Below are 21242 nucleotides of genomic sequence, written 5' to 3'. Positions count from 1 at the left end.
TAGAAACACAATTGTTTAATGAATCTGGCTTCCCCCTTGCTTGCCAGAAGGTCATGAAAAATGATCAATGACCCCTGGACACATACATGCCAGTTGCCAAGCACCCAAATTTTGATCAGGTGACCACGGGGATGTTGCAACAGTCATAACTGTGAAAAACAGTAATAAGTCACTTTTTTCAGTCCCATTGTAACTTTGAGCAGTCAGTAAATGAATGGTTGCCAAGTGCGGGCTACTGATATTGTTTTGTGTTTTTAAAAATAAGCTACAATGGCTGGACTCGCGCACTCTCAACTAATTTCCTAATACCTAATAGTTTCATTTGTGAACCCCATAATTCTCAGCGAGGATTTAAAGAGGAAGAGAAAAGACTTGAGCCATCTGGCATTAGAGGAGGAATAACTACAAACCTTATAGCATTATATTAAGCTATGTATAATGTCTGCTAGTGTATCTGTAACTCAACTGGATTGTGAAATAAATCACTGTTTCCTCCCCCCCCTTTTTTTTTCTTTAAAGCTGGTGTGCGAATGGTCTACCCAGCATGCTTCGTTTTGGTTCCTCAGACAGACATTCCTGTTCCTAGCACTGCTGGTTCAAGCAACTGTTTGGGTGTCCATCAAGTGCCTGTTTCCACAAGAGATCCAGCTATTTCCTCAGTTACTCTCACGCCACCAACCTCCCCAGAAGAAGTTCAGACAGGTAGAGTAAAAATCCATTATTTAGCTATTTGCTTCTTCAAACTTGTCTTTTGAATCTCCAGAGTAGAAGAACTTCCATCTATTTTGACGTGGTCTTTTATCCTGATACTTCAGAGTGCATGTCAGGGCCAGTAATATCTAGTAAAGCTGCCACAGTGAAGTGTGGGACATTCAAATGTATGCTTTGTGTTGTAAAAGAGCCACAAAGATGATTAGTGGACTGGAGGTTAAAACATACAAAGCAGTGGCCTCCCAACCTTTTGGGTACCAGGGACCAGTTTAGTGGGGGGTGGTTTTTCCGCAGACTGGAGGGAGGATGGTTTCCCATGCTGGCTGCATCCTGCAGATGGGACTTTGCTTGTTTGCATGGCCCGGTTTCCGGCAAGCCATGGCCCGGGCTTGAGGGGCCCTGATATAAAGAATGGTTGCTGGAATTGGGTAATGTCTGGTTTAATGAAAAGAAGGACTAGGGGGGACATGATAGCAGTCTTCCAATACTTGAGGGACTGTCACCGAGAAAAAGGGGTCAATCTATTCTCCAAAGCACCTGAGGGCAGGACAAGAAACAAGGGATGGAAACCAATCAAGGAGAGAAGCAACCTGGAACTAAGGAGAAATTCCCTGGCAGTTAGCACAACTAAACAGTGGAACAACTTGCCTCCAAAAGTTGTGAGTGCTTCAACATTGGAAGTTTTGAAGAAGAGATTGGATAACCATTTGTCTGAAATGGTGTAGGGTTTCCTGTCTGAGAAGGGAGCTGGGCTAGAAGACCTCTAGATTCAATTTGATTTGATTCCTATTCCTATTCTGTTGTTACGAAATTTATTTTGATCCTAAAACTGTTTGTAATATTTTACAGCAAAGTTTTAATCACCCTTTTTCTGTTTATTTTTTTTTTTTAAAAAAACTTCAAATTGGAATTTAAAACTTCTTTTGCTAAGGATAGAAGGAATCTCACCCTGTGCTATCAAACCTGTCAATCAAAAGGTTCTTAAAAGGTACGAAACAGTTAACAAGCAATTCCTGAAAGCGACTGGAAAAGGAAGCATGAAACCAGGATCCTTTTAAAGGATTGCAATTTGAGCAAGATGGCTATTTCTTCCAGAACTCTAAACCTGCCCAGAGACCTCTTTCTTCCTTTCTTATTTCTCATGAAGAGCAACGAACTGTCTGGAGCATTTGTGGGTGATCTCAGATCTTCTCCTTGTTCAGAGAGGAATTCTGAAGAGTTGGTTTACTCAATGGCTCTTCATTCTGTTGTTGTCAGCTGCATTTTGTCTTCAGCCCGTCATTTCTTCCCCAGAAGTTCCTGTGTTCACCCCAAAGGTGTTTTTCCAAAAGGCAACTGGTTTTTTTCTTGGTTTTTTTCTTTGAAAACGTTTCGCCTCTCCTCCAAGAAGCTTCTTCAGTTCAGAACTGAAGTGGCAAACATGACCTGGACTATTGAGAATCTCTATAGATATTTTCTCTGTGTTCATGCTTTTTATGTTAATTCTATTTTTGCCCTTTGAATTTTCTTCTCCTGAATGGCCACATCAATAACTAGACACCCCAAAGACTTTAATCCAGCCACAACAGTTTTAGTACTCCAAAAGACACTCAACTGTTCATCAATAGCATGCCAAGTGCCATCCGACCTGAGGGGCCCATCATCCAGCACTATATTGTCAACCTTTTTATATCTTCTGTCAATGTCATTTTCTTGGTAAAAATTCAGGAGTGGTTTACCATTGCCCTTTCCCACACAGTATGAATTAAATACCCTTCCCACTGTCAGTAAAGTGATCATCTGCCTCCAGCATCTTCCTATATTGCTGATGGTCATTGTAGATGCATGCTTGAATTAACAGGTCAGCTGGGATTGCACTTTGGGTGACCCTACTGGGAGTATGTACTCTTAGCATACATTCTTAACATTCTTCGCTCATCCCACCTCCCCCACGCTGAAGCAGCATAGCAGGATTTGGGATGGGAAGAGAGTCCCTTGAGAGGCCCCTGGACTGCAAGGAGATCCAATCAATCTTAAAGGAAATCAACCCTGACTGTTCTTTGGAAGGGTAGATCCTGAAGCTGAAGCTCCAATACTTTGGTCATCTAATGAGAAGAGAGGACTCCTTGGAAAAGAGACCAATGTTGGGGAAGATGGATGGTGAAAAGAGAAGGGGAACGGCAGAGGATGAGATGATTAGACAGTTCGCCATCGATGCAGTGAACATGAATTTGAGCATCTCTCCTCTGGGAAGCAGTGGAGGACCGGGGAGTTGGTATGCTATAGTCCACGGGGTTGCAAAATGCTGGACACGATTTAGTGGCTGAACAACAACAGCCTTTCCAAATTCTCTGAAACTTGCTGCTTGATAATCTGATGGAAAACCTTGCCAGATGAAGATGTCAAGCTAGATAGCTGTAGAGCAGCGGTCCTCACTCTTTCCAGCTTGGCCCGGTGCAGGATGTGTGTGAGAGTGGTAGGCATGCACAACTCCCATTTGTGCGAGTGGCGGGCGCCCAACCCGCATGAAGCAGCAGACACTTGTGTTCACATGACGATACGATCCATTTGGCTCTGAAGACAAATTCATTTAAATTAGCTCCGTTCTATCCACATGTCTATCCTAAGGTGCAGGTCCCTCCTTCAGTCCATAAGCACGATCAGTTGAACTCCCATTTTCCTTCTAAGAGAAGCCAGATGCAAGATAAAAAGTTATTGGGTTAGGGCGAGAAAGACAGACATTTTAAAAAAGTAACAAGATGCAAGCTACTTCTCCTGGTCATGGTTGTATAATGATAAGTCTTCACCAAGCAGGCAAAACCAGAATTTTTAAGAAGCTCACAAGAATTCGTTTAAATAATCTTCAGTGAAGAAAATTTAGGAACCTATAATGAAAGAATTCTGACAACGGTTGAGTTTGCACAGCAAGCCCTTTGAACTGAAACAGTGCTCATATCCTTTTGTGTCTTGTTCTTTTTCCCATCCCTGCTTGTATGTACAAGGGCTCATTTCCATTATTTTTGCAATACTCAGACTTGCTATATGCTAATGTTGTTTTCTGTGTGAGATCTAACACTCACTATAATCTTCCTCTCATAAGCTGATATTTGCCATTATAAGGAGCGTCCTTAAGATCCACCGTCCCAACTATGCTTGCTTCCAAAGTTAATAAGTGAATACAGGTAATCCTCAACCCAATTGAGCCCAAAATTTCTGATGCTGAGCGAGACATGTATTGAGTAAGTTTGGCTCCGTATTATAACCTTTCTTGCCACATGTCTGTGGAAATTCTCAGTCATCCAGGTCGTGGTTATCCCAAAGAAGCTTTTCTTAAGAGGCAACTGGGCTTTCTTGTTTTTCTCTGAAGACGTTTTGCTTCTTATTCGAGAAGCTGCTTCAGCTCTGACTGGATGGTGGGGAATGGAAGGATTTATATTCCTTGCAGACAGCTGGTCTTTTGCATCCTTTTAGAGAGTCGTTGAGGCCACTTGGAGTTTTGTCTCTGGCCTCAGGATCACCTGAGTAATGCAAATGGGTGTGGAGCCTTCTTGGAACTGCTGAAAGGACCATGTTGTGGAATGTCAAATCCTCTGGCTAGAAAATACAGGAAAACACAATTGGTGCACTCCATGTAGAACCAAACAGTATTCATTTTTAATTGCGTTTGCAGAATTGCACATGTTCTGCATATAGCAGATTGAATGTAAATTATTTTTCTTCTTAGACCATGATAGTGATTGCGCTGTCAGTGAGATGGATGTTTCATTCCATTTCATTTCTATTTCTATTTTTTATATTTTTTATATTTTTATATTATTTATATTGATTTATTTTATTTTTTTAGTTACAGGTAGACCTGGACTTAACAAGAGTTCATTTAATGATCATTCAAAGTTATAACAGCACTGAAAAAAAGTGACTTGTGATCATTTTTTACACTTACGACTGTTGCAGCATCCCCAAGGTCACGTGATCAAAAATTAAAGAGCTTGGCAACTGAGTCATACGATGGTTGCCGTGTCCCGGGATCATGTGATCACCTTTGGTGACCTTCAGACATGTAAAGTCAATGGGGAAGCAAACCATGCCACTAATTTAACAACTGCAGTGATTCTCTTAACAACTGTGGCAAGAAAGTTTGTAAAACGGGGCAAAACTCACTTAACAAATGTCTCGCTTAGCAACAGAAAAGCTGGGCTCAATTGTGGTCGTAAGTCGAGGATTACCTGCAAATCCAATTCCATCAAGTTATTTTTTTCCCTTGCGGATGCTTTTCTGTACCTATTGTCAACCAAGGACTTGTGTAACCTTTTGATGGGGGGAGGGGGGGCAGAGGGCGTTCTTCAGAAAACAATGAGGCTTCTGCTTCAGCTTGCATTCACACAATGTCCTAAAATGCTGGGGTTGTTAGATTTCACTTCCTTTCTAAACGCATAAATCACTGCGTCTCACTGACAAAAGCTTATAGATTTTCCTTTGGGTTTCCGGTTTAGCAGATTATGGGGCAGATACAATATAATAATGAGATGACTTCTGTTTCTGGCTTCTTTTTCCAGTGGAGGCTCGTTCAGCTCAGAAGTGGGTCAAGCTATCTTCGGTTTCTGATGTGTTCAGTTGTGACAGCACTAATCACCACGGGGGGAGGATCCCCCGAAAGCTGGCCAATCAGGTGGTTGACAGAGTTTGGCAAGAATGCAATATGAACAGAGCACTGACCAAGTAGGTGGTTTTGTTTTATTTTTGACATTTGGTAAGAACGTCAAAATGCAGTTCAGTTGATCCATGTGAGACAGGAAGAAAACACTGCCGGCTTGTTTCCGTATTGTAGGTATGGATCTCAATTGAAATATATCTACAAGTTTCAAAAAAATTAGGAAACTCGCATGGATTATCTCAAGCTTAATAATTGATTTGCTGGCTCAGGATTATCCCAGTGTTCTTTTTGTCAAGTTTGATCAGCCAAGTGCTTTGGGGAGCCTGATTTTAAGTCATGGAGATGCTAAAGTTCCTTGATAATTAAACCAGTGACACAGAAATTCCCAGTAGATACCTTGTGATATGAGAGGCTGATAAATAACATCAACAGCTGCCAAATCATTCAGGCTCCTTATGACAATGTTACTTACAACGAACCATCCAAAGGGAAGAAAGATAATTACTATAAAACATTCAAAATAAGCAAATACATTTATCCCACAATAGATGATAAACCCAAAATTAGGTTTCAGGTAACAGCCAACAACAGCAACTAGGACAGAATAATTGTAACCATAAAGACATCCCAGTCTTCCTTAGCTTCTGGAAGACTTATTAGCATGAAAACCAGTCTAATTTTTAGAGGAAGGCTAACTCAAATCTTAGATGTCATAATAATAACAATAATAAAACTATTTCTAGTCTGAGCCTTCCTCATTTCCCCCAAATGGGACACAGCTCTTCTCCCAGAAGGATGTCCTTAGACAGAACCATATTCTTTGGGGTCTTTGCTACTCTCAGATCTTGGTTGGCTAACAATTAACACTCAGATAATCAGAAATTAACACCAGGATTAAAACCAGACCAACCATCAAGGAGTAAACAATATCCCAGTCAAGGAACAACCAACTAAATCAAACAATCAAACAGTAAACAACAGCCTAATCAAAGAACCATCCAAGAGCACTCCCACCAACCCTGACAGGGCAAGCAGAGAACATACCCCACTCCGCTGATGATGTAGCCTAGTTTGGTAATGAAACATCTGCAAGAAAACAGCCAAGTTTGGAGAGCACCAAGGACCCCACAGTTCAACCCTTAGGTACAAATATCCCCTTCCATCAACTGTCATTAGCATCAGAGGCTAACTACAAAGTGCTTTTTGCAATTATTTAATTTGATTCGATTGTGACTGTTCTAAGGAACTGAAGCCTTACAATATTTTTTTACTATTTACTTATACAATTTACTTGTTAATTATTCACAATAAAAAGCAGTGGTAAATGATATATACTTGGGTGATAACTTTTTATTATGGGCTCGTCAGGCAGAGGCCCATCCACAAACGCTTGGTTTTTGTGTGATCATAACACCACATATGATATAGCTGCTAAATGAATGGGGTTTTTAAAGTCCTAGAATCCCTAGTTAACAAGCTGGAAACTTCAGTTCCAGTAGAGCTATAGAAGATCAGTAGTAGTTTAGGGCCTTTTAAAATATATTTTCCTATACTTAAAGAATATTTTTTTTCCTCGGATGCAATGTAGAAGGAAGTATTCTGCTACATCAAATGGCTTGTGTGAAGACGAGACAATTGAGAAAATGGGATTTTGGGAGTTCGTTGAAGCTGCACAGAGGGCTAATTGCACATGTTCCAGGTAGGAGAACCTGATAGGTGAAAACAGGCAGAGGCCTTTCAGAATCCATTGTATGAAATAACGAAACAGTGAGAAGCTAAATGACCTGCCAGCATGATCAGTTTAAATGTGTCGATTTCTCAAAGTAAGATACGAGACAAACAGGTAGCTGGCGACTTAATGACCACAACTGAGCCCAAATATTTCTTTACTAAGCAGGACAGTTGTAGAGCGAGTTTCACTCCACTTTATGACCTTTCTTGCCACAGTTGTTAAGCGAATCACTGCAGTTGTTAAATGAATCACCCGATCGCTAAGGGAATCCGGCTTCCTCCACTGACTTTGCATATCGAAAGGGAAGGCTACAAATGGTAATCACATGACCCCGGGAAAGTGCAGCCGTCCTAAAATGCACGCCAAGTGGCTGAAGTTTGATCACATGACCACGGGGATTCTGCAACATCAGAACTGTGAAAAGTGGACATGTCCCTTTTTTCCCATCACAGTTGTAACTTTGAATGGTCACTGAATAAATGGCTGTAAGTCGAGGACTACCTGAAATTAGCCAGAGATTGATTAGGAACAGATTGGTATCAACTAAAAAGATACTCCTTTGGTCTTTTTAGCTGCCAGAAAAAGGGAGTGGGGGGAAAACAAGGCATTCTTGAAATACCTAGATAGTCACTTCAGCAGCCCAAAGTTGTCGGAGCATAAGAAGGTTATTGGAGAGCATGATGGAGAAGTCACATCCAGGGGGCGGGGGAAAGACCAGGGTCAAGGGGGAAATATATGATGTGATTTAGTATCGGCTGCACCCAGCCACGCGCCAACATAGCAATTTCTAATAAACCAATTTACTTTTTCTGAGATGCGGCTGGAGACTTTTGCTTTGAATGAGGGTGGATTTGTTGGAGCCCTGACAATCAGATTGGTACCGGAATGGAAACCTATTAAGAAAATGCTAGGGCTGTTGACTAGAGTGGGAGATTGAAAACATTTCTGAAAGAAGGCCGTGACAAGCACTTCTCTTTACAGATAGTCCTTGAATTACAACAGTTTGTTTTAGTGACTGTTACAATGGCACTGAAAAAAAATGGCTGTTTTTCACACTTACGACTGTTGCAGCATCCCCATGGTCACGTGATCCAAATTCAGATGCTTGGCAACTGATTCATTTTTATGACGGTTGCAGTATCCTGGGGTCACGCGATCCCCTTTTGTGATCTTCTGACAAGCAGAGTCAACAGGGAAGCCAGATTCACTTAACGGTCTTCTTACTATCTTAATAATAACTGCAATGATTAACTTAACAACTGTGGCAAGAAAGGTCGTAAAATGGGGGCAAAGGCTCACTTAACAAGTGTTTCGCGTAGCCACATAAATTTTGGGCTGAATTGTGGCCATAAGTCGAGGATTACCTGTAGTTGCCAAGAAAGCTGTATGGGCTTGTCCGTGAAATGACAGGAAGTTGAACTTGATTCGGATAAAATCATATATTCGTCCTTATTTATAATCTCTATTTAGTTATTGTTCTTTGGATGCCTTTAGATTCTTGTCCACCAGACAGTTACCAGTATTCCTCGGTTAACGATCCTTTGTTCAGTGACCGTTTGAAGTGGCAAACACAGAGACTTTGTGACGGGTCCTTGGAGTTGCAACCGTTGCAATGTCCCCGTGGTCATGTGATCGTAATTCTGGCGCTAGGCAACCAGCAGGCATTTACGATGGTGACAGTCACGTGATCACCACTTGGGACTTTCGCTGCCAGCTGTCTGTCATAAGACACTAAGTGGGGAAGCCAAGGTAACAGGAGGTTGGAATCATGTGACATCATGTGACACTGGACCTAACAATCACATCTGGAACTGCTCTCATAAATCAGTGGCCTCAAGTGACGTTGTACCTTATGGTGATGAACTCAGCGACTGAGTTCTCCATCCCAGTTACGGTCACAAACCGAGAACTACCTGTACAGGTAAGTCCTCAGATTACGACCACAATTGAGCCCAGACTTTCTGTTGCTAAGCAAAAATAGTTGTTAAATGAATTTTGCCTCATTTTACAACCTTCCTTGCCACAGTTATTATGGGGATCACTGATAAGTTAGTCACACGGTCGTCGTTCAGTGAATCTGGCATCCCCCATTGACTTTGCTTGTCAAGAAGGTCGCAAAAGGGGATCGCGTGACCCTGGGACACCGCAGCCGTCATAAATATCTGAAAAGGTCATCAAGCGTCTGAATGTTGATCACGTGACCATGGGATCATACCACGGTCGTAAGTGTGAAAGTGTGTCAGAAGTCACTTTATTCAGTGTCATTGTCCCTTTGAACAGTCACTAAGCGAATGGTTGTAAGTTGAGGACTACCTGTAGTAATAAATAGCCCTGTCAACCCATAAGGAAGGAAGGAGGACAAGAAAGAAAGCTGGTTATTCGACAGCCCCTTCTCTCTCTGTTTTGCCTTGATTTTAAATCACTTTATGACGCAGGAGTGCAGCTGGGTAATTTTAGACACTGGATTTTATGCTCTGACAAGGCCCCTAAGGGTGACCCTGCATCGCTTTGTTCAGAAAAGGCATATTTATACTGAAAGGAGTAAAACGAGCATCTGTAATTATGTACATTTCCAGCTGGCTGCCCTCTGACTATATTAGATATGTAAAGAAGAAAGAGAGAGAGAGAGAGAGAGAGAATATGCGGTGGTGAGCAGAATCAGTCCCAGTTGGCCCTGTCATGTCCTTTTCTGTCACGTATTGACGTCAGGCTTGTTTGCCGCTGCACCTGTCGTCTACCGTTCTGACTGGGTTCATGCAACCTGTCAAACCCAAAACCCAGGTTAACAAAACATAGTTACTATACTCACATTACATGCCGTATCCCCCCACCCCACCCCCCAAGAAAGGAATAACGCGGTGGCCTGATTCATCAACGACTTAGTTCCCATTTTGGTCGAGTCTGTGTGCAGTATTGTGCAAGGTGCTCTTTCATATATATTTTTTTTTTGGGGGGGGGGGGGCTTTATTGCATGGCTGTCAGGTGGGAACAACCAGAGCCACACATGTAGAGTATAAATTAATTAAAGGTAGTCCTTGACTTACAACCACAATTGAGTTTTCCTCCAGTTCCACGTGTTTTCTGGCCACAATTGTTCAGGGAATGGCTGCAGTTTGTTCAGTTAGTAACGCGATTATAAAGTGAATCTGGCTTCTCCATTGACTTGGCTTGTGAGAAGGTCACAAAAGGGGATCGCGTGACCCCGGGACACTGCAACCGTCATAAATACATGCCACTTGCCAAGCATCCGAATTTTGATCAAGTGACCATGGGGATGCTGCAAGAGTCGTGAAAAACGATAATGAAAAATGGTCAGTAAACGAATGGTTGTAAGTCAAGCACTACCTGTACTTCATTTCTCTATGCCTATTTCATAGCAAACTTCTCAGATTGGCAGTTTGCCCCTGAGGGGGGAAAAATGTAGATAAGGTTCAAAGGCATTCAAGGGATATTGGACCTTGACCTTTTGTGACTATCTATTGATTCCAGACTAATTCCCCACTTGACTCCTCCCAACTGGGACAATCTGTCTCCGAAGGGTCCTTATCTTTGGCCCTACTGTCTGGTCCTACCTGCCTTGTTGAGTATAACTTAATACGTAAAATTGTGGTTTGAAGTACATTTGCAAAGAGCAGGCATTACAGATAACCAGTATCTATAATACCTTTATATTTACGATCTGTTATGAATAAAAATGTGCCTAGTCCAAATTACGACTGTTTTGCTTCATCTTCAGCTTCTTTATAAATAAGGTAATTAGCTGATGTTGTCTCCTTATTAATGCCCTTCAGCTCAACTTCACAGGGTTGAAACATGAGTTCAAAATTTGGGAGCTTCACTACAGATAGTCCTTTGACGTATGACCACAGTTGACCTCCAAATTTATGTTGCTAAGTGAGCAATTTGTTAAGTGAGTTTTGCCCCTTTTTACAACTTTCCTTGCCACATTTGTTAAGTGAATCACTGCCGTTGTTAAATTAGTAACACGGTTGTTAAGTGAATCTGTCTTCCCCATTGACTTTGCATGTCAGAAGATGGCAAAATATCCCATTATCCCGGGATATTGCAAGTGTCACAACTATGAACCAATTATTAAGCATCTGAATGTAAATCACGTGACCAGGGAGATGCTGCAATGGTCATAAGTGTGAAAAATGGTCATAAGTCAGTTTTTTTGGTGCTGTTGTAACTTCGAACGATCACTAAACAAACTGTTGTACATTGAGGATTACCTGTACGGTGAAACATTATGGTTAGTGCTGTGAAGAGCTGCAAATAGGGGGAAAACACTAAATCCATTCTCCCTCCCTACTCATAACTGTAATTAGCAGTGAAGCAAAACAGCCACCCTGGCTCCGTGTTTACGGTTTATGTATCCGTTGATTGATTTTCCTTTGGGGAACCTGTTTATTTAACTCCCGTGGGATTTGGCAGCTGAAATAGGGATGACCTATAATATCCCGTTATCTTTCCCTTCAGGCACAAAAGTCTCAAACCAAGACTCGCTGTTCAACAGGGGCCGGTGCCTCCCGCTGGCCAGCAACCCCAACCAGCGACAAAGCACAAGGCCAACGAGAAGCAAGAGAAAGGAGACAAACCCCAGAAGCGACCCTTAACCCCATTTCACCATCGAGTGTCCATCAGCGACGAGGTCATCCTGGAGGCCGACTCGGCCAGTCAGCGGCTGGTGATCCCCACTACCGACAGCCAAGTGAGGTTTTCCAACCTCAGAACTAACGAGGTAGCAAAGACCCCTCAAATGCACCCCACGGAAATTGCGAGCTCCCCGCAGCCACCACCCCTGAGTCCCCACCCATGCGAGGCAGCAGAGGAGGGGGTGACCAAAACGCCTTCCACGCCCCAGAGCCAACATTTCTATCCAATGTCAACTCCCGATCCTTTGGTCCCTTCCAAAGCCATGGAAGATAGGATAGAAGGCTTATCCCAGACTTTCCCAGCAACGTTCCCCGACGTCGTAGAGCCCACCCTGTACGTCGGGGCAGCAGTGAACTTGGAGGAAGAAGGTGCAGATTCCATGTGGAAGTATTACAAGGTTCCAAAGAAAAAGACGTGGATTTTTGCCGCCACCGCTGCCGAGTGAAAAATTTCGGGACGACCCCGTGGGATCTGCAGCGTCGGACAACGTACCTTCCGCTACAGAGTAAGCGCACCTGAATTTTGACCTCTTGAGTCCATATCCGTGATTTTTCAAACTTTTGCATGTCTTAATTGATTTGCACAATGGTGTGTGTGTGTGTGTGTACACTGCCCTGCTTTGTATCAGTTTTAGAAATATTACAATGGTACAGGCAGTCCTTGACAGCGATCGTAATTGAGCTTGCAATTTTTGGTTGTCAGTTGTGTTGGTCATTAAGTGGATCATGACATGACTGGGCCTGATTTTGTGAGTTTTTCTTTATGGTGGTTGTTAAGTGAATGCCACGGTCATCAATAGCAACAGCACTTAGGCATATATACCTCTTCACAGTGCTTTACAGCACTCTCTGGGCGGTTTACAATGTCAGCATATTAACAAAATAATAGAGCTGGAAGTTGGACCGTGGAGGTCTTCTAGTCCAACCTTAGGCAGAAAACCCAATACCATTTCAGACAGTTGTCCATACTCTTCTTAAAAACTTACAGTGCTTGGAGCATTCACAACTTCTGGAGGCAAGTTGTTCCACTGGTTAATTGTTCTGTCATTAAATTTCTCCTTAGTTCCAGGTTGCTTCTCTCCCTGTTTAGTTTCCATCCACTGTCCAACCTTCAGGTGCTTTGGAGAATAGCTTGACTCATCCTTCTTTGTGGCATCCCTGAGATATTGCCCCTGACAATCTGGCTCCTTATTTTACTGATTTTGGAAGGATGGAAGGCTGAGTCAACCTCAATCCTTCTCAGAATCGAACTCCGGACTCTGTGTGGAGTTAGCCTGCAGTGCAGCATTCTAACCACTGCACCATCAGGCATCGTAAATTTTGGGTCCAGTTGTCATAAGTCGAGAACTACCTGTAATACCTTCTGCTTTTGTGTTATAGCCCATCAAGTCACCCCCCCTCCCCCCACAATAGAATGGCATGCAACCATTCTGCCTTTCTTGTTTCTGAAGGTGTAGAAATTTCTCTCTAACCGTAACATATTCTCAGATTTTTGTCTTTTCAGAATCCGTATAGTTTCTGTTAACTACCGTATTTATCGGCGTATAACACGCACAGGCGTATAACACGCATCTTCATTTTAAGAGGAAATTTCAGGAAAAAAAATTAAAAAATTCTGCCTGCCTGCCTTAGTTTCTGGTTGTTTGGGAGCAGCTTCGGCTGAGAATAATAACTATTCGCCTCTTTTACTCAGCCGAAGCTGTTCCGATTCAACCATTAACGAAGGCAGGCAGGCAGGCAGAACGGAGCACTGCGGGCGGGCGGGCGGGCGGGGAGAAACGGGCGCTTCAGGGAAGCTGCGGCGACAGGAAAAGCCCCCCCGCTTCTTTGAAGCAGTTTCTTCCTGTGCTGGTGGAGGAGCGAGAGAGCGACTGAGAGAGCTGACCCAGAGAGAAGGACAGGCTTGGTTGCTTCCTCCCTCCCCTTCTTTCATTTGTGTCCTTGATCCCCGATCCCAGCAGCATTCACCGAAGGCTTCTTAACATTATATCGGCGTATAACACGCATACATCATTTGCCCCTATTTTCAGGGGGAAAAAGTGCGTGTTATACGCCGATAAATACGGTACTTTCTATCCTTCTTTGGTTATACAGGTGAAACTCGAAAAATTAGAATATCGTGCAAAAGTTCATTTATTTCAGTAATGCAACTTAAAAGGTGAACCTAATATATGAGATAGACTCATTACATGCAAAGCAAGATAGTTCAAGCCATGATTTGTCATAATTGTGATGATTATGGCTTACAGCTCATGAAAACCCCAAATCCACAATCTCAAAAAATTAGAATATTGTGAAAAGGTTCAATATTCTAGGCTCAAAGTGTCCCACTCTAATCAGCTAATTAAGCGATAACACCTGCAAAGGGTTCCTGAGCCTTTAAATGGTCTCTCAGTCTGGTTCTGTAGGAATCACAATCATGGGAAAGACTGCTGACCTGACAGTTGTGCAGAAAACCATCATTGACACCCTCCATAAGGAGGGAAAGCCTCAAAAGGTAATTGCAAAAGAAGTTGGATGTTCCCAAAGTGCTGTATCAAAGCACATTAATAGAAAGTTATGTGGAAGGGAAAAGTGGAGAAGAAAAAGGTGCACAAGCAGCAGGGATGACCGCAGCCTGGAGAGGATTGTCAGGAAAAGGCCATTCAAAAGTGTTGGGGACTTTCACAAGGAGTGGACTGAGGCTGGAGTCAGTGCATCAAGAGCCACCACACACAGACGGATCCTGGACATGGGCTTCAAATGTCGTATTCCTCTTGTCAAGCTGCTCCTGAACAACAAACAACGCCAGAAGTGTCTTACCTGGGCTAAAGAAAAAAAGAACCGGTCTGTTGCTCAGTGGTTCAAAGTCCTCTTTTCTGATGAGAGCAACTTTTGCATCTCATTTGGAAAACAAGGACCCAGAGTCTGGAGGAAGAATGGAGAGGCACACACTGCAAGATGCTTGAAGTCCAGTGAAGTTCCACAGTCTGTGTTGATTTGGGGAGCCATGTCATCTGCTGGTGTTGGTCCACTGTGCTTCATTAAGTCCAGGGTCAATGCAGCCATCTACCAGGAGATTTTGGAGCACTTCAAGCTTCCTTCCGCGGACGAGCTTTATGGGGATGCTGACTTCATATTCCAGCAGGACTTGGCACCTGCCCACACTGCCAAAAGCACCAAAACCTGGTTCAATGACCGTGGGATTCCTGTGCTTGATTGGCCAGCAAACTCGCCTGACCTGAACCCCATAGAGAATCTATGGGGCATTTCCAAGAGAAAGATGAGAGACATGAGACCGAACAATGCAGAAGAGCTGAAGGCCACTATTGAAGCATCCTGGTCTTCAATAACACCTCAGCAGTGCCACAGGCTGATAGCTTCCTTGCCACGCCGCATTGAGGCAGTTATTACTGCAAAAGGGGCCCAAACCAAGTACTGAGTACATATGCATGCTTATACTTTTCAGAGGTCCGATATTGTTCTACGTACAATCCTTGTTTTATTGATTGCATGTAATATTCTAATTTTCTGAGATTGTAGATTTGGGGTTTTCATGAGCTGTAAGCCATAATCATCTCAATTATGACACATCACAGCTTGAACTCTCTTGCTTTGCATGTAATAAGTCTATCTCATATATTAGCTTCACCTTTTAAGTTGCATTACTGAAATAAATGAACTTTTGCACGATATTCTAATTTTTCGAGTTTCACCTGTACCTCTCTTCTTCCAATTTCTCTGTCTGTATTTTCCTTTTTGATAATTTAGACATCCCTGGGTATATGCAGCTGGTTTATTTAGATATGTCTCCTGTTTTTCCTTTTAATAGGAACTGTTTTAATTGCATCTCCAGTGTCTTGTTTCAGGAAAATTTTCCAGATACCTTTAGCCTTCAGAATTTCTAAGCATGAGATCTGACCTACCTTATTTTTTTTTATTTTGAGTTGATCAAAATCTATTCTTCTGAAGTCTGGTACTGTCTACCCTTCTGATCCTTCTCCCTCCCCCTCTTAAACTCCAAGATAACACAGATACAATCGCTCAAGGTTCCAGTCACCTTTACGTAATGAACCAATACTTTTTGATAGCCAGACTGCTCTTCATTGTCTCCATTAGCGAGAGGGAGAGGGAGAGAAGGAGGGAGAGAATTGACTGCTTTGCTTTGTTCTTGAGTCTTTTTTTTTTTACTGAGAAATTATGAAATCTGTAATCCTGAGGCCCTAGGGGTTGAACCATTATAATGGGGGAAAACAGCTAGTCCTCGATTTACAACCACAATTGTGCCCAAAATTTCTGTTGCTAAGCAAGACCGTTGTTAGTGAGATTGCCCTATTTTTGCCCTATTTTTACTTCCTTGCCATAGAAATTAAGTGAGTCGTTGCAGTTGTTAAGTTAATAATACAGTTGTTAAAATGAATCCGGCTTCTCCATTAACTTTGATTGCCAGAAGGTTGCAAAAGGGGATCACGTGACCTTGGGACACTGCAACCGTCATTGAGATGAGCCAGTGGCTAAAGGTCTGAATTTTGATCACGTGACCAAGGGGATGCTGCAATGGTCATAAGTGCGAAGGTGGTCTTCAGCAGGTTCTGACCAGTTCTGGAGAACCAGTAGTGGAAATTTTGAGTAGTTCAGAGAACCGGCCAATCCCACCTCTGACTGGCCCCGTCCCCATCTCTTCTCTGCCTCCCATTGAGTCCCAGCTGATCGGCTGGGTCTTCTTTGGTTGCCTTGCACAGGAGAACGGAGCTGGAAAGCAGGTTAGTGGGGTGGGGAGGGAATGGGGATTTTGCAGTATATCCTTCCCCTGCCAAGCCATGCCCACAGAACCAGTAATTAAAAAAATCGAATCCCACCACTGCATAAGTGTGAAAGAGTGGTCGAAAAATCACTTCTTTCAGTGCCGTTGTAACTTCAAACGGTCACTTAACGAATTGTTGTAAGCCCAGGACTCCCTGTATTGACTACCATTAAAGTCAAAATGGTTTGTGACAAACCGCTTTGTGAATATGACCCATTGCATCTCTTCTGCTTTTCTGAATCGGTACCATGTATGATTCAGGTCCGGCTGGCCTATGTAGGGCTGGGTCTGCCTTATAAGGGTGTGTGTGTGTGTGTGTGTGTGTGTGAGGGGGGGGCTGTGACAGTGGAAGGGAGACAGGTAGAAGTGACAGAGTGGTCTGTTCTTGCTTGGCTCAGTCTACAGGTAGTCCTCGACTTACGACCACAATTGAACCCCAAATTTCCATTAAGTGAGTTTTGGCACATTTTACGACTTTTCTTGACACCATTGTAAAGGGGAATCACCGCAGTGGTTTAGTTAGTGACACGGTCGTTAAGTGAATCTACCTTTTCCAGTGACTTGGCTTGTCAGAGGGTCACCAAAGGGGATGACATGACCCCCCACCCCCCAGGGACACCGCAGCTGTCATGAACCCACAATAGTTGCCAAGCACCCGAATTTTGATCACATGACTGTGGGGATGCTGCAATGGTCATAAGTGTGAAAAACGGACCTAAGTCACTTTTTCCCCCCCAGTGCCGTTGCAACTTCGAACGGTCACTAAACAAATGGTTGAAAGTAGAGGACCACCTGCATTGCCTTTGGGGCTTTTTCACAGTTATAACCGCCTGCAAAATGTTGGCTCTGTAATTTAATTGTATCCATAGTTTTTTTTATCAATTCCAGCTCATTCCTGCTTTTGAGTTCTCCAGTATATGTTTGAAACACATCACTTGGGTATCCAAAATGTTTTTATGAGAACCGAAGCCATGATAAAGATGAGAGAGAAGGCTACGCGAGGAGATGCATTTCAGATTTCTGTTCTGTTCCTGTTCCTTGCAGGATCACATCTCCTCTTTATTCCCATTATTCAGAGAAGCGACTTGACAGTTTGCTAGCAAGCTATCTATAATCTGCCCCTCTTGCTAACAAATGACGAATTTAATTGTGCTTGATTGCTGCTGAATTTCAAAAGAACTGCATTTCCTTGAAATGAATTGGCAGAAAGAGAAATGTGCAGCTCCCTTGTCTTAGAATACTTCAGTCCGTAGCTGATGATTGCAGCTGTTTGTTGCCACAGCACGATATGAAAATAAAGAGAGATGAAAGGATATCAGCTTAATTATCCTTGGGGAGAGAAGAACAAGAATCTTTATTGGATTTAAGAGTACATTTATACAGGTAGCCCTCAATTTACGGTCACAATTGAGCCCCAAATTTCTGTTGCTAAGTGAGACATTTGTTAACTTGACTTTTGCCCCATTTCACGACCTCGTTTGCCACCATTGTTAAGTGAATTGCTGTGGGTGTTAAGTTAGTAACGCGGTTGTTAAGTGATCTCAATAGGAGACCCTGGGACACTGCAACTGTCATAAATATGGCTCAGGTGCCAAGCATCCGAATTTTGGTCACATGACTGTGGGGATGCTGCAACGGTCATAAGTGTAAAAATGGTCCTAAGTTGCTTTTCTCCATTGTTGTTGTAACTTTGAACGGTCATTAAATGAACTGTTGTAAGTTAAGGACCACTTATACCCTGTTGAGTAAACCTTTTACTGATTTCACATTAGGAGTTAAAAAGAATCTTTTAAAAAAATTCTGATTGTATCATTATTTTTTTGGCCATATCTGGGACACTATTAAGTATCTTGTTTGCCATGATCTATTTAAAAATGTGGGGCAATTCTGAGGAAAATGCATAGGAAATGCAGTGAGGTCCTTTTCCACATTTGTTTTATTTTAAAGCTGAAACTAAAACTGGTGGATACTATATCCAACTCTCCTGATGCAGTGTTAGTTCTTCAGACAGCGAACTTAGATTGATGCTGATAGAAGAGAATATTTGCAGCTCAGAGTCCCAAAGGTGCTTTTTTTCCAAGAGGCAACTGGATTTTCTGGTTTTTCTTTGAAGACGTTTTGCTTCTCATTCAAGAAGCTTCTTCAGCTTTTCTTCAGCTTCTTGGATGAGAAACAAAACATCTTCAAAGAAAAACCAGAAAGTTCAGTTGCTTCTTGGAACAACCATGACCTGGATGGCTGAGAATCTCTATTGACCTGTAGCTCAGAGATTGAACTATGGGTCCTTGGTGCTCTCTGAACTTAGTGGAGTTAATAATCATGTTAGGGTATGCCTGATGATGTTACCTAGTTGGGTAATGAAATGTCTGCAGGAAACCTAGCAAGCTGAGAGAGCACCAAGGACCACACAAACCTAGATTGTTTACTGGTGATAGTGGAATTAGACCACTAAAGCCCCATCTTCTTAGATTGGTCCTCTAGAAAAACCAAAGGACTGATTATATACAGCAATATTTAGTATATATATATATATATCAAATATAAGTCAATATTGACTATTTTCAAAATTGCCTTTAATCCTGGTTGCACTACCTGAGAATGTTCAGTGTTGTGATCATAAGACAGCAGAAGGGGACGCTCAACTTTTTGAATAAACAGCACAGTTTTATATTTATAGTTTTGTATACTCTTCTCAGGTCAGGTCTGAGGACTTGGGGAATAACTCTGTCCCAGGGTGGAAACTCTGTGTTAATTACACTGTAATCTGCTAAATGGGGAAATCTGTCAGTCTTCCAACAGGTTTCAGTGCTGATTCCCATAATTATTTAGTAGCTTTATTGACTCAAATAGGGATAGATTTTTATCTGAATACTAGCTGTTGAAAAAGAACAGAGGGGGGAAAAAAGGCTACTCGCCCTCTCCCTAATCATTTTGTAAGAATACAGTCTTAACTACAGTCTTAACATTTTTAAAACTAAGGATTTTGATACAACAAAATTACTGTGGCTACATTGGAGGAAATGGATTTTTGAGAACTCAAAAGTGTTGTGTTATTCAAATACAGGTAGTCCTTGGCTTACAATAATTCATTTAGTGACCGTTCAGAGTTAAAACGGCACTAACAAAAAGTGAATTATGACCATTTTCACACTTACTATGACTGTTGCAGCATTCCCATGGTCATGATCAAAATCCAGACACTTGGCAACTGACTCATACTTAGGACAATTGCAGTGTCCTGGGGTCATGTTGTCACCTTTTGCGACCTTCTGACAAAGTCAGCGGGGAAGCCAGATTCTCTTAACAATCTTGTTAATAACTTAACAATTGCAGTGATTCCCTTAACAGCTGTGGTAAGAAAGATGGTAAAATGGGGTTAAACTATTTTTAATTGTAATGTGAGAAGATAAATATGGTATATTACTTAAAGAGCTAGATCACTAAAAAGTAGACTCACAATTCAGTTCTTGCTTAGGATAGTATCAGTGTTAGGCTGAGCTATGTTAACTAACCCATTTCCTGCAGGGTGATAAATTGCTCCATATTATTGGAGCTGCTTGGAGAAAAAAATGGATATTACTGTGAGTACCACTTAACAGAATAAGATAATTGGAAGGGACCTTGGAGATCTTCTAATCCAACCCCGCCTGCTCAGGCAGGAGTCCGTATACCATTTCAGACAAATGGCTTTTTTTTCCTTTTTTTAAAAGCCTCCAGCTACAATTTCTGAAGGCAAGCAGTTCCACATGGCTTCTTGCCTTCTTAGCTGGCTAATTAGCAGATGGATTTTGCATTTTCAACTTGTACGCTTTATAATTCTGTCTTTTTCTTTTCCCGTAGATTAATGTTGCAATGTAGAAAACCTCTCAAGGTCTCTGATGAATTGATACAGCAGTACCAGAGCAAGAACCAATACCTAGCAGCTATAGTAGCTGACCAGGAACTTGAAATGGACCCATATGCATTTGTTGATGGAGATGAAGAGTTCCCATTTCCCGATAAAAAGGACAGGCCAAACAGTGACCGAGAAATTGGGAAAAAACATAAGGTAAGTGGGGGGAAAAAAACCAAGATATAAACCAGTACAGTAAGCATTAATATCAAGGATTCTAGGCTTTTGGGGGATGGGGAGGGGGGCGTTTTAATGTGATGGATTAAACACAACAGGAGCTCAAAGTCTGTACAACTAATTCTATCTATAGAAGAGAATATTTGCAGCTCAGGGTTGAACTGTGGGTGGTGCTTGTGTGAGCTTGGTGGTTTTCTTGCAGACGTTTCACAACCCAACAAGTTAACATCATCAGTGCACTAGGCTCTGTTTAGAATGTCAAAGTTTTCTTAAAAATACAAAAAGTGTTAGAGCACAGCATCTGCCTTCAAAGAGAAAAGTTCTGACAGATATGCTTCAGTTGTTAGTCCCTTCTAAAATATTTATTTATATCTCAGTACAAAAATCATAGTGACTCAGGAAGATTTTCATCAACCTGTGGTCAGGATACACCCTTCTGATGGAATACGTTTCTGCTAGAAGCTTTTTTTTTTCCTTTTGTGTTCCACTGCTAAATGGTTCTGTCACAAAATCCCTCCTTAGTTTTAAGTTGGCTCTCTGTGATGACCCTGGGCGTGACACAAAAATAACAAAGTCACAAAAGTAGAATAAATTCCCTTTAATGCCTCCAACTTGGCCCCAACGTCCAATTATCCTCGGCTGGATATCAAACTCTTCAA

General features: G+C 42.2%; 1 protein-coding gene across 1 annotated transcript in view; it reads left to right on the top strand.

Moving 5' to 3' along the window:
* MED13 (mediator complex subunit 13) overlaps nt 1-21242 on the top strand; it is a 145418-nt gene that overhangs the window by 77653 nt on the left and 46523 nt on the right. The window contains 6 exon segments of the mRNA XM_026682742.2: nt 520-702; nt 5247-5409; nt 6933-7043; nt 11556-12146; nt 12148-12237; nt 20355-20562. Of these exon segments, the coding sequence (XP_026538527.2) occupies nt 520-702; nt 5247-5409; nt 6933-7043; nt 11556-12146; nt 12148-12237; nt 20355-20562 (1346 nt within the window).

Source organism: Notechis scutatus, chromosome 1 (genome assembly GCF_049901735.1).
Source record: "Notechis scutatus isolate UNSWTSFEM ecotype Mainland chromosome 1, rNotScu1.2, whole genome shotgun sequence".
NCBI classification, from domain to species: domain Eukaryota; kingdom Metazoa; phylum Chordata; class Lepidosauria; order Squamata; family Elapidae; genus Notechis; species Notechis scutatus.
The sequence above is the reverse complement of the archived record's forward strand: the minus strand, read 5'-3'. Positions and strand labels throughout refer to the sequence as shown.